The 14,625-nt window shown below is 40.1% G+C and overlaps 1 protein-coding gene across 2 annotated transcripts; it reads right to left on the bottom strand.

Moving 5' to 3' along the window:
- Positions 1–1,286: 1,286 nt before the first annotated feature.
- On the bottom strand, positions 1,287–13,511 carry rtn2a (reticulon 2a). 2 transcript variants are annotated; one of them, XM_034115061.1, is made up of 10 exons: positions 13,316–13,511; positions 12,387–12,440; positions 11,517–12,044; positions 10,795–11,004; positions 6,089–6,296; positions 5,389–5,527; positions 3,517–3,586; positions 3,377–3,423; positions 3,220–3,278; positions 1,287–2,650 (listed from the first exon to the last, which is right to left on the bottom strand). In XM_034115061.1, the coding sequence occupies exons 1-10, from the start codon at positions 13,344–13,346 to the stop codon at positions 2,575–2,577; spliced, it is 1,422 nt and encodes a 473-aa protein (XP_033970952.1). In that variant the 5' UTR covers positions 13,347–13,511; the 3' UTR covers positions 1,287–2,574. The 2 variants fall into 2 exon arrangements, with proteins under 2 accessions (XP_033970952.1, XP_033970953.1); XM_034115062.1 differs by lacking the exons at positions 10,795–11,004; positions 11,517–12,044; positions 12,387–12,440; positions 13,316–13,511 and adding an exon at positions 8,730–8,964.
- Positions 13,512–14,625: the final 1,114 nt, after the last annotated feature.

Genomic DNA, 14,625 nt, shown 5'->3' on the forward strand with positions numbered 1-14,625 from the left:
CTCTAGCAACTTAGTTAGCACAGTTAGCACTGTGTCAATGGCTTAGCAGTCCAACACAGTTTACACATTTAAACAGTCTTGTTTGATAAATACACAAATAACAATGCAAACTTACAGGTTGTATACCCAGATCTTCCCCTGCTCCAAACGGTCCAAACAAGCTGTGCATATCCGGCCTCAAACTGGGCAATGTTTTTGGAAGCTTTCGTCTGTGAAATGCCGGTTCTTCGAACCTCTGGAGGAGGAACACGCCGCTGCTGGTGTGGCCATAGCTCTTTGGGATTGGTCCATTTCGTTCCGGGTACCGCATGACATCAGGCGGTACCCGGAACTAAATGGAAGACTCAAATGGGCAGTGACGTATCTCCAACGAGGCGTTTTGGGGAGGTATTTTCTGTGTTAGAGTTTTACTCGCTACAGGGTGTACTTTGAGGGTTTTGACTCTGCACACCGTTTACATGCATAAAAACCTTCATAACACACAAGGGGACGGGTAATAACCGGAAAAGCATGACATGGGAGCTTTAAGCAGCAACACAATTGAGCATTTACTGTCGTAGGCCCATATTCATGCACCTAGTGTAGTTTCTGGTCACCCAAAATTATCTGAAGCTATACATATAAAGATCATACATAAAGTAAGTCATTTTGGTTAGATAGTATAATATCTTTATGGTATGTCCCCTTTATGGTATGTCCCCTTAAGTATGTCCCCTTCTCTAACATCGAATAAAATGCATACTGAAAAAGCATTTTTCCAAGATTAAAACCCTAGTTGTATTCAGGAATACAAAATAATCCATATACTACTAGAATGGATGTTATGGCTGATTCTGTCTCTTCAGAAGTTGCTTTCCTGTTTGGATTTATCTCAGCAAAATCTAAAAAGTTAATTATGTGGTTGTCTAGACTAAGTGAGTCTAGACAAGCTACATATTTTTTTAAATGTAGCTTGACAAGAAATAACTCATTAAATTAACATTTTCTTGCCAGGCTGTGAAATAGATAAGGAAGTCAGTGCCTACAATTTGAGTGTTCTTTTCAGAAGAAATCCAAGACGATTGATCTCATTTTGTATTATTACAGAAAACTGCTGCAGGAAGCTACTAAGCAGCAAATGTCTAAGGCTAACAAGTGTTCATGTTTAGGTTTAGCTGATCATGTCTGTTAACACGTGTTCACTGAAGCACACATAGTTAAATTATGCAATAATAAGGCATAACAACAAACACATTTTGGTATGAGGTTTAAATGCAACTGCTAAAGGAAAATGTGAAGCTGCAGAGTATCCTGAATAATTTTATTATTCCTAAAACGGATCTACTTACAATTATGTATAAGATACCTTGTCATGGTGCACATTACACAAGTATTGTACAGTACATGTACAAAACACCATTCTCCGGAAGGCAATGGTCAGGTGAAGTGGTTTGTTGTGGGAGGCGGAGTCGCTGTAAGCGGTTGTCAGAAGTTTGAAGTACTTTGAATCAGATCATGCACTAACCTGCAGTTACTGTTACAAGGCACCTGCTGTATTTCACTCCCACATTACTTCAAAAGGCTTCAAATAATGACATTATGAGTTCAGAGAAGATATCTATCTGAAATACTTGCATTTTGTATCATGTGATCCTAAAATGAAGTCCTGTCAGGCCATTTCCTTCCATTTATGATACATCTTAATTATTAAACTTGTAGCAGAAGATTCTATTTCTCTAAATATTGTGTTACAAATGTTCAGTGGTGTGAGCTGAAAAAAATATAACTCAAATGAATGATGTGAATAAAGTAAATGCCTATGTGGGTGAAAAGAAACAGAAAGTATTGAAAAATAAAGAAGAAATGTGACTTTAATTGCGTGTAGGTAGCATTTTCATTTCACTAAGCTGTAGGTCAGGAATTACACACACACACACACACACACACACACACACACACACACACACACACACACACACACTCACACTCTCTCACACACACATTCGCATTAACATAGAGTAACAGTCATGAAAATGATTATGCATTCAGAAAAAGTTCATGTGCTGACACATGCATCTTTAATTGCCAGTTTAATGCTGCCATGAATAATGATGACCCCTGTTTTTCACCTTATCAACCAACTTCCCTTTTTCTTAGGTTAGTAGCTGTTGATGTGGGAACTTTCCATTCGTGGTCATTGTACCTCAGTTGGACTACAGCTCTCAACCATCTAAGACACTTCTTGAGTCATTTTGAACATGTTAAAAACAGTGAATATTTCCAACGATGGTCACATACATCAAGCTGTGTCATTGAATCTTTTCATCTCCGACGTCACCAGCAAGAGTCCCATTCAAGATTCATACACCTTGATTACGTTTAAACCCCGACCCCAACCTCCAACCCCATAAATTAGATACAGCTAGAGTATAAAGTACCATGCGTGATCCTCATCATTGTCCGTTTAAGTAGCCTCCCCTCCCCAGTCTCTGGAGCTCCGATCTCTGGAGCTCTGAGCACAGACTGTGGGGTAAGACATCTGAGTGACATCCTGTATCTCTGGGAGCTTTTCCTTAAGTTCTTGTCCATCAGTGTTTACTGGGATTTGGGTTTGGCGCCACCAGGAGTTGAGTCAGGAGGAGGGCCACCACCCTGGGCAATTCTACAAAGACTGTGAGAGAGATAAATAGAAAATAGTTACTGGGGGCCTGTCCTTCCAACATTGCAGTTTTGAATTCTTACACATTAATTTGCTGCAAAGGCCCAAAAGTACACTTAACCATCACTTGATGCACATGTATGCTAACCCTACTGCAAACCTCATCATGTTTGTCTTACTGTATGTATTGTATATATATTATATGTTATATAAATTGAATGGCTTAATTGTTGTTATTGTAATCAATGTATTATTGCTCCGATCTGACTGTAATTGTAATGCACAATTGTTGACACTGGTTGATTGTACATTATATGGAAATTAAATTAAACCCAACAGATCATCTGCGCTCCAATGAGCTTGTCTGAGTGACAGGATGTTCTCATTAATCAAACATGTCCCTGTGATATACACAAAGACAACCGTTTTGTTTTAAACCGTTAAGTTGACACTAGCAGTATCCGGAAAACATACAGTAAATAACATCAAGTGTGGATACTACAACAGACCACTAAACTGACTCAGTAGCAAAATACCAGTGTTGGTGGCAATATTGCACCAGAAGATGGAGCTATACTCACGTGTCCTTAAAGTTGTCAATTTTGCCCTGGATTTGTGCAACGACGTTGTCCACCTGCTCCTGTTAAATAACAGAAGTGTTTAAGTTATTTAAATGAATATGAAAATAAAGGACCAGTTAAAGTGACAGTACAAGGGGCCAATTAAGAGGGTTATTACCTGGCGTTGTCTGTAGAAAAGTGGCAAAGAAAAGACAGCGATTACACCTGCAGAAAAACAGAGAAAAGTAGATAAGTTGACATCAAATCAGACAGTTATATTTGAATAGATTCAACATTTCCAGTAGTGAGATCTCTTACTGATGATGAGCAGAGTAAGGCCATTGGACAGCTCTCCCAGGTATGTCACAAGGTACACCAGAACCAGCAACTAAGACAAAGAGAAAGAGCAGTTACTCAGTTAGTTTAACTCCCATCAAAGATGTCTGCAGAAAGAAGTAAATCACGCTGCAATATGGCATAATGCCCTTCAAATGTTCTCTCTGTTGAAGAAAGGAAAGAGTCTAAGTACAGGACTCCAAATATGGTTCTCTGTGTGTCCCCATATATCTCATCATGTCACGGTTCAGTGTAAGGGATCCAGCGCTGCCCTGATATGGGACACCGCTGTCTCAGATGGAAAGAGGCTCCAGCTGATGCCAGGCGTCTCCGAGCACCTCCTCCTGTCTGCCAGGTCACATACCGGCCAGGTCAGAGTTGACACTCGGAGGGTTAGGGGGCTAAACCATTTACACTGACTCCCCATTTACTGCAAATAGTTTAAGTCTGTCTGGTCAAAAACTGCTGCTGTTGATTACCGAAATGCCATTATTATTTCAGGTATGATTTAAATAAATTCAGATATTAAATGTACAATACTTTGTCAAAGTGGCATTCATTTATTATGTAACTTTTCTTAATGTTTACACTTGCACTGTGAACTGAAAAAAAATGTTTAAATAATTGTCAAATTTGTATCTTTTTTTAGAACTGTTCAAAGAGCTATATAAATATCTCCATTACAAAAGTGGCAACTAAATAGATCACATTTTTACAGTGATACGTGACACACTATACCAATGTACATACAGTACACTGGTCATAAATCTGACACTGGTACTGACCTTCTATGTGGATTAGTGTGAAGAGATGGTGTCTCTATCGATACTGATGATGATATGATGACACTGCTGTGTCTGTGTGTGTGTGTAAGTATATTAATATATATATGGGTTTATGACGTGTGTGCACTTGATTTAGGCAAATATTCTTTATATGTCATATATTAAAACTTTAAATGTACAATGTCCTGTAATACTCCACATATACTCCACACCAATGAAAAGCAATATAAGAGAAGAGCTTGTGTGTATTAGAATTACTACCAATATACAAAAGCTGTATTTTGTGCAGCAGTTTGACATCACATTAACTTGGCGGATGCTTTAGTTTCCAATTTGTAGTTACGTTTGACAAATTCATCCTGTCGACATTAAGAGCTGTAGATGGAACAATGACCACTACAATCTATAGCCTTGATTCAACCTAAAATCATTAAATCACTGTTTAAATATATGTAAAAAAGGTATATTTATAAAAAACTGTGGTAACATATTTTGGGTGATGACAGGTGATACTGATGCAGGTTTGATAAATATTAAAATAATGCTTCGGCTCTACTGGCAAGAGAGACATACCCAGAGGCTGAAAACAAAGCGTAGATGAGAAGAGCAAAGCAGACTGCTTCCTTTTTTGGTTGTTAGAACCAATTTAATAATAATAATAATTTGAAAGGATTTTTTTTCCAAAGGGACAAATTGCTTTCCACATTATTATCAAAATATATGTTTTGTGGGTCTGACAGTTGCCGTCAGTGATGCTGCCCTAATTTAGAAGTTGGGTCGTCAACTGTGAGCTAGCATAACGAGAGAGACGGTTGGCATGGCAATGCTGTCATCTCCAGTGATGTGTGCAGGGATGATGGATGGAGGAAGATGACTGATGATGGAGAGAAATTAAAGAATGCAGAGAGGGAACTGATGTCTGGGTTAATGAAGGGGAGAGGTTAACTAGACAGGGAGAAGCAAAGCTATAAAGACAGGTCATTAAGAGAGAACAACTTAACTGTCCTCACACACACACAGACACACACATACACACAGGAAATTTACTTAATTGGCTAGCTAAGCTCACCTTGATGGACTCCAAGAGGTTTTTAACAAAAAGGAGTCCCTTCAGAGATTCAACAGCAGACATAGCCAACGCGATGGCTTTCTGCATGTAGAGGTCGGCCTCCTCTCCACTGAGGCTGATGTCCATGCCCAAATATGACCTGAGATAAAACAAGAAGAGGACATGAGATGCGAAAAAAGGAAGCTGAGGAGGATAGAAGTATTGGCAATAAACAGAAATGTGATACTTCCTGTACTGGTCATCAAATAATTATATTTAATGGCACAGTGGTACAAGTTCTTTAGCTCCTATCCCTCAAGCCCAAATATAAATCAAGTCAGTGACCAGCAGTCAAAAGCCATTTTTAAAAGTCGCCTTTTATAGAAAAAGGTGTATCAATATTTAATGAAAGCACTTGAGCCAGCTTTTTATTAATAACCATCATTGGAGAAAATATTACATTAGTTGATATAAGCACAGCCAATTATATGTGAAGTTCAAAGGGCAGGGAATTGCTTACTAAAAGAAAGAAAATAGAAATGTGTGGAAGGCGTGTGGCCAAATTGACTCTTGTTTTGGAAAGCATTTATGCACTGTGACTGAATGGGGTCAAGCATCTTTTCCCTATTTTGACCATGTTCCTTTTTTAGGAAAGCTGTAGAAAATAGGAGGGATAAACATCCAGTGTCCTTAAAGAATACATGACAGCATATGATCTTACTTGAAGGGATGCACTCCATCTCCCCAGTTGAGGATGTAGAGGACTTGGTAGTAGATGCGCACTGAGATGGTGAAGCACATGACAGCCAGTGAGACAGTGGAGAGCACAGAGATGACGCTGAGCTGGAACAAGGACAGCAGGCCGACCACTATCCCTGTCAGGATCATGCCTGTCCGCTCCGTGTCCTTCCAGTAGATCACGTCCATCACTGAAAGACAAGGTGAGAGGAGAGGGAGGAAAAGATTAAACCAGAATAAAAACAGTGATGTTAATTTATGGAGAACAGTGTATGGAAGATGATGAAATAAAACAGTATTGAGTAGAAAATCTTTTTTTTTAAAGTACAGTTGGCTGTTACGACTTATAGGACAGATATGCAGACATTTGTTTTTGAATAATTACATTTAAATGAATAAAAAAAGCGATTCAGTAGAGTCTAGTAATCCCTGAATGAAGTCGCAGAAATGCTCAGACCAATGTCTTAACATCTTAAACAAGCTGGTTTCTAGCAATATGACTGGAGCCTCCATCTTTTATCCCCACAAAGGTCTTTAATTTGTCTGGGAACAAGGGAGAGGAAGAGGAAACAGTGGTTCTGACATACTGTAGGGAAGGAAAGGAGAAGAGAAGGAAGAGGGTTGGAAAGGGGGAACCTGAAGCAGAAAGCAGTTCCAGCTTTCAGCACTCAGAGCAGCGACTAGGACACGTCAGGCTGCTGCTCCAGCTAAATTTAGCCCTCGGATGAAAGAGGGAAGCAAGCGGCCGAGAAGAGTGCAGCCTTTCACAGCACCTGCCCACAGACATCAGCCGTCAGCAGCCCCTTTTCCACACCCTGCTGCTGTCCCTCTCTGTCACCCGGCAACAGCTGCCTTGGAGACAGAGGCGTCCGAGTCATGCTTTAGAGGAGTGGACAACTTCAATTTGTGGCTATTTTACCTTTTTATCTTTATACTGTAATAACAATAGTATCTATTGCTATGACAATATTCTCCTTGTTTCATTAATACCAAAAGGATATTTAATTAAATTGAATATACTGTTTGATACAGTCTTTCAACCATCAAATGTGTCTCTTTACATAACATCACCTTTTGAACCCTTTTAAATGACCATGATTCCCAAACGAGTTAACCTTCAATATTTATTTTTGCTTTTCATTCAGTGAATTGCTTAGCCTTTGCATTAGTCACAGACAATAGATAGGTAACTCATAAGCATCACTGAGCACAATTTATATTACCCATGATGCCACTGAAACACACCTGTCCACCGGTTTGTTTGTGCTGCTGTCATTCTGAGACAGGTTTGCTCAGCACATTGGTGTCAGAGCGTCTAACTAAATAAGAACAATTGAAATAGACCAACACTGGAATGCAGAGAGTATCAAATCAATGAACAATGTCAACGCTTAAAAAAGGACATATGGAAGACACTTCCTGCAGTCGCCATTTTCAAAAAAGTTTTAGAACAGATTAATCAAACATAGTTAATGAGCTTAAGAAGTACTGGTGCCCATATATTGTTCCCTTAGGACTGAACAAGGCCAGCTGTGCTATGCTAAGCTAAGCAAAGCTAAGCTAAAAGAGAGCTAAGCTAAACTTTGCAAAGATAATATATGCTAATTAGCTATTGTCTGGGTATGATAAATAAGCCTTTAGGTACCTTTAGAGAGGACCTCACTTCAGACTTCCTCTTACTATTATTGCCATTAATAGCTAATTTCAACTAAACCTGTACTATGCAAATATTAATATACTTCAGGTGAACTTCATGTGCAGCTGTATTATCATATCAGCAAATGAAAATACAGTGAATGACCGAAATCAGCGAGGACACTCTCTTCAACACATAATGCAATCCAATCCAGAACAATGTATGCTGGTGTACTAAGCAGGTGACTTAGTTACATATTATAAAACTGAGCAATGAGGAAGTGATTGCATGAAGGAATTACAAATTCATTAATAAATCAGCCAATTAAACAAAAACAACATAAATCACATGTCTCGTGTATACTTTATGTAAACTCAGCCTGACATCATTTGATTTAAACCTCAAAATATATTGCATTCGATCCAGTTTCTGTCAGCTTAATCACATCTGTCCAATAAATTCCATACTGTAGTGCTGCTTGTGCCAGCTGGTGAACCTTAAGAGGCAAACATGTAACCCAGCTGGCAAAATGAACTAGCATACCACAACAGGACAGTTTACATAAATGAATATGACTGTCGCTCTTTTGAATAATTGAAGGCTCATTATACATGCACTACCATGCATGATAGGTACAGCTCATCAGTTAAAAGGCAAACACAACTCTAGCTGACTGACGCTGCCGTCTCCAGAGAATCTGCTTGTAAAATGATCAAAGAGGAGCGAGAAATCACTCAATTCCCACCTTCAGTCCCCTGATAGTCCAGCCTTCTCAACTCTACACTAAAGTCACAAAGCTTAACAGTCTAAGACCGAGCAGTGGTTACCAACCCTTTCCACTTCTGTAGCTTTCCACTGCCTTTTTTCTCTCTAAAACTAAACACATCACTTTGCAGTTGCCAACTGTCAGCTCAATGCAGTAAACAGATACATGTTCTACCTAGATGTCTCAAATAATCCTCTTTTCGCTTCAATCGTATGTTCTCACCTTTACTGGCCATTTTAGTTACCGCTCCAATGTTCCCTCTCACACCCTCTGTCCCTCTCGATGTCCCGTTAGGCTCCCCTCTCCCCTCTGAGCTGTTTTTGGCCACCCCCTGCTCGCTCAGCAGTCCAAAGGCCTGACAGCCCAAAATAATCTAGTTCGCAGCACCGCCCACCTCTCATCGAGTCTCCAAGAGCTTCACACTTAAGACATGATTCACCACAATCACACAAAACTCTCAAAATCCTTAGATCATATTCCTTTATGCAAAGGTAGATTCTGGAGCAGAATGAATGGAAGGTATTCCTTTGAACTCACACAAAGTTATATAGAGTTGGGTTTGGTATTCATGTGCCATCTAACACCTGAAACAGGAGAACCCGGGTTATTTTCTGTTATGTCACCAGGCCAAACCTTTCGGTGCCACCACTACTGATAATAAATGGATGAGGAGCTTGATGTTCTGTCCTTTTTTCTTGTTAAGAGTTGTGAATGTTCCTGAAATAAAGCTTGTTCATTGTATAATGCTTGGCAACAAGTAACCTGATAATCAGAGAGAATTGCTGACAATGAAATGGTTCTTTTAATCTGCTGATTCAGGAAATAATTACTCGCTTAATTGGTTTGCATAGAAAATTGAGACATTAGTATACTGCTAAATAATTTCATTGCAAAGTCCAATAAGTAGGGTTGGGTATCATTTAAAATTAAAAGCTTTTCAAGTGTTTAATGTTACAAAATGCAAAGATATTTGATATGATGTTGCTGGAGATATTCAAATTGACAGAAAACACAGCCTCTACAACAAGTAATAAAACCAAAAGAGATATGATGCTCCAATAGATGCATGTGTGCTATTTATTCAGGACACCCTAAACTCTGTCATCAGCCCGGCCACACATTCATCAGCGGTCTGAGGGTTTACTGAACCCCCCCACATCCACTAAAATAAGACCGCGCTCTACTCGACTATCCACTTAAAATGCCGCCAAGCTAAGAACAGGATTTTATCTCGCACTCTGTCTTTCTTGCTTTTTCTTTTGTCTCAAACACTCGTAAGTGCAAACAATCTCCCACAAAATAAAGATACACACACACCTGTCTCCTACTCTGTGTGTGTGTTTGTGTGTGATCAACATGGACATTATAGCATCAGTGATGGTGGTGTGCTTGTCTAAAAAGTCTACCAATGCCAAAAATGCTTTCCCCGCAATTAGCGAATCATTCCTGAAATCCCCAGAGAGCGTAACTATGGAGACTCAATGAGCAGGCAGGACTTCCGGGGAGGGGGGGGGGGAGGCTATCTTTGTCAGCCTGTTCTTTAAGCTCCATGCTGAAAGCGAAATCTGATATTTCCCTTATTTAAAGTATTGATTAACGGGTGAAAGAGAGAGGACCTTGCTCGACAACAAGACCAAGACAAAGAGATGTGAGGACGGTGGTCAGACCAGTGAGAACATGATACTTCTAATAACCATCATTAATAAACAGTAAATTGATAGTTAATACAGCCACAGTTAATAGGTATTTCTATTCTAACAAACAATGAAATGATAATGAATAATGTTTTCATATTGTAGTGATGCTTTAATGGTATTTTATCATATCCTTTGTGTAATATAAAATAAAAGATAGGCATAGATAGATGGAGCAGCCACTAATTAGTAAGTATTTACAAAGTACTATCTGTCCAAACAATGTGTTAAGCTTTACCAACTATCTATTAACTATTTATCAAGTTATTTTAAATCAACAGTCGCAACTTTATAAAAGTAATCCAAATAATGTTTATAGAAGAAATATGCAAATCTCTGGTGTTTCTATATATTTAAATAATGTTGCTTTTACACGTTTTTTTCTTATCATTAACACATACTAAATACAGTGTTTATACTATGTGCACCATAACTTCTTAAATAAAATAAATTATAGGATATCTAAAAATTAGTAAACATAATTCATTACCATTTCTTTGGTTGTTAACAGATACATAAATGTTTCTAACTAAAGTTGAATTAATCATGGTTATATAAAGGTGTAAGCTTATTTAAAGATGTGAGGGTTGTACCTGCTATGATAGTGTTCTGATAGGTAAAGTCCTCTGATAGGTTAAGAGCTGAAAACCAGTGATCGCTGACCAGCTGTTCCTGAGAGTTTTGACCAATGGCAGCTGGCGTCGAAGATGCCGGGCCTCTGGGTTGCATTGATGTGAGCAGCTTGACTGAAATGGTTTCCCTGGTGACGGGTGACTCTGACTCGGGGGTCTGTGAGGCTGCGGCTGCCGGGAAACAAAAGATGATGTCACCATCAGGAGGACATCACAGCACATGAGCACATGCTCAGCTTGAGCTGTGAGACACAGTATTTGGACTGCAACATTTTAGCTGTGAGGTAAAACATGTATCACTTTTTCCAGTTATAACCTTTCTTAAACAAAATCTTCTGTATAGCATCGTGGGAACTAAATAATTAGCAGACTTGTAGCATGTTAGTCTGCATTACTGGCTACACGCTGTGGAGTAAAATAATTACCCACATAAATGATGTTACTCTGAAAAGGCTGAAAATAATTAGGTTGGGCATTTCAAGATACATCTGAATATATTATTATAGATTAGAAAACGTTTCATGCGTCAAATCATCATCATTAGATCTGGGAAGCTCCTTCTGAATTAACTGAGACAAACCCGATACCTGTTGGACCAACATTTGAACATTGTAAACCACTACTTAAACTTTTGGTTAGCAGACAAAATAAAGCACAACTCGACACTACATGGCCTTTCTTACCCTGAAGGAGGGAGGGACTTTGTTCCATCTGAATCTGACTGCTGGGAGACTCTCCTCTTTGAATTCCTGCGTCTCTCCCCTGAGTTTCTGGCTCCAGACTTTGGGGAATGGGCTGGACTGTAATGGTCTCAGTTAGTCTGTGCTGCTCCCTCCTCGCAGCTGCACTCGTCTCCACCCTCTCCTGCTCTCTCCTCTCTGAGGCCTCCTCTTCTTCCTCTCGCCCGAGGAAACCTTGAGGGTCCCAGTCCACATCTGGGGAGTCCAACAGTGTTTCCAGGGTGTCCGTGCGGATCAAAGGAGTGCGACTCCCCCGAGAGGCGCACCGGCGTCGGAAGTGTCGCGAGGCTCCCACGGCTTCGGCCTCGGCGATGGCGATGTAAGAGAAAGTCAGCTCGGAGGAGTTCTGCCGCGGCGTGCCCCAGATGGACGAGGATGAAAGCAGACCCTCGTCATCATCTTCCCCCTCCTCATCGTCAGACCACTCCCTGGCTGTCTGCAGCTCGCACAACTCAGACTCATCATTTCCGCCTGAATGGAGACAGAATAAGAAAGAATAGGGTCACCCCAAACCACAGCTTATACAGGTAGAGACTGCTGATAATAGTGTGTATTGTAATCCAGAGGCATACAAGGATAGTGCTTTGAATGAATAGATGTGTCAGATAAAAGCAGCCAGGTGTGTCGTTTGATGTCTGGGAGAAAAGGAGGTGAGACATCTCAAGTGAATGAAACTCTCTTTGATAAGTGCATAAACATCTCTCCTCCCCAAAAATGTACCAGTGATCAAAACGTTCAGAAAAAAGCCTTCAGGAAGCAGGGATTTTCTATTTTTGTTAGTATTGTGAGACAGAATTATTTTGTTCCTCATACCATCGGTGCAGGGAGGTGTTGAGTCTGGAGTGGAAGCCACAGAGCCATATTCCTCTGGAAGAAAACACAGACACAATTTTACATAAATTACTAGACAACATGCCATAGAAAAAGATTGTTAGAAATGTGTTGTTGCTGCTTTTACATGTAGTTAACCTTTTAAATACAACCCTTACATTCTTCTGATTAATAGGCCTCTCCAAATCTTCAATGTATGTGTACTCATGTGAAATTAAAATGAACATAAACTAAACATTTCAGTACCTTGTTTTGAGTCCTATTATTACTTGAGTCCAAGTAATAACAGTGAACTGCTTTATGTGATTTAAGATGTCATAGACAACCGTGAATACAGACTTATTTTCTTACAAAGCCAAGCTGGCAGCAGTACTGGCCTTAAACTACATTAGATAGCCAGCATGACATTAGCTAATAAATCAACCCAGGCGGAGCTAAGTGTGCAGCATATTCTCTTCTGCGCATGCTTAAACACATGCAAGTATTTATAAAACCACTTGAAAATCATGTGACTGTTGGGGGAAAAAGATGAAATAAAACACAGACATAAAAGCACACAACAGAAGCTTTTAGGGTAGAAACAACTTGCATTATTCAGATGCCTGCCTGCAAAGCCTCCTCGTACACAGCCACACAAACATCTATAAATCAGAGGGATGCAAGGACAACAGAATACCTCTCCCTCTGCACTGCATCTATCAATTCAGCCATGTGTTAACCAAACATAGGAGAGAGGAATGGAGAGCAGGCAGGAAGGGGACTGAGCTAACACATACGATGCTTACAGCTGTTAGCAAGAGAAGATGCTGAGCTGAAACACAATGGCTACATATACAAAAAGGTAGAGTGAGATAGAAAAGACCTCCCACATGGAAACACAGAAGGAAACAGCAGAACAAAAGCAGACTCACGGCAGTGGGAGAATCCTAAAACCTGGCCCATACTCCATCAAGGCATCGCTGGGCCCATCCAGTCTGGAAGCCCCCCCCCCACCTCCTCTGAAGCCGGCGCTCACCTCCTGTGGAAATACTCTCTCTCTTCCTCCTCCTCCTCCCTCTGTTTCTTGGCGGTCCGTTGAGCAGCTTCCTCACTCTGCTATCACTCAGCAGCCCCGCCCTGCCTCCCTCCTCTCTCCTCCTCCTCCTCTCTCCATCCCCTCTCTCATCCTTATGACTGCAGCTGTAGTAATGTACGCTACAGCAAAAGTGAGAGGAGTGTGGGCCGGCAGTCCTCTCCCATTCATTGCTTTTCTGTGTCTCGCTCCCCTCGTCATGTGATTTGATCTTAGGATCTCATAGGACGAGGGTCTGAAAGAAGGAGTAACAGGTCATTAACAATGTATAACGTACAATATGTATGTACTCAGAGATGCATTTGAAGATGGGTAGGCTCAGCGCCATATAGAGAGATTATATTATACGGCTCTGGGTAGGCTGAAGCCCCAGGCAGGTTCGTAGCTTACCAGAAGGAGGGTTTATCAGATTTACTTTATTTAGGTATATATATATAATATATATCACACTCACTTTCATATGAGAAATATTTTACACAAATAAAAATATGAACTTTATGAGCAAACCTCTGCTAAATTAATCATTAAACTCGGAGTATAAATAATGTACAAACTTAACTGCAGCAAAAGAGGAAGTGAGGTCTTTGCAATAGTGAAAAGCAGGGGGCAGCAGTGAGTAGATGTAACCGATGCACATTGTTTGAAAGGGGGCAACGGAAATGGTTAGAGTAGCAAATGAGTTGCAGATACATTTATTTAAATATAACTAAATGTTTTGAATGCCAATTTAGTTTGTTGACTTGTGAAGCCCTCTGAGACAAATAGGATTTGTGATTTTGGGCTATATAAATAAACTTGAATTGAATAAAGGCAATAATAACATGTAAGACATTTAAAGTGAGACAATATAACTTTTGTTATGCTGTTAAAGCCTCACATAGTCTGACCGGTAGCTAAGTGGTTTCAGTGGAAACATGGCCAGATTTGGTAGAAACACATTCTACTTTGCTATGTAAATGTGAGACAGACAAAAACTATTAGCTGGATTGCTGTTGAAGAATCACATTAGGTACAGTCCTATTTAAAGCTGGAGAAGGACAGTCTCACCAATATAGTGCTTTCCGCAATGAAACCTCAAGCGGCCTACATGTAGGTCAGGAGCTCCAGATATACAGCAGCTCATACGATTAAGACACATAGCTGTCATGC

Source organism: Trematomus bernacchii, unplaced genomic scaffold, assembly GCF_902827165.1.
Source record: "Trematomus bernacchii unplaced genomic scaffold, fTreBer1.1, whole genome shotgun sequence".
Taxonomy (NCBI): domain Eukaryota; kingdom Metazoa; phylum Chordata; class Actinopteri; order Perciformes; family Nototheniidae; genus Trematomus; species Trematomus bernacchii.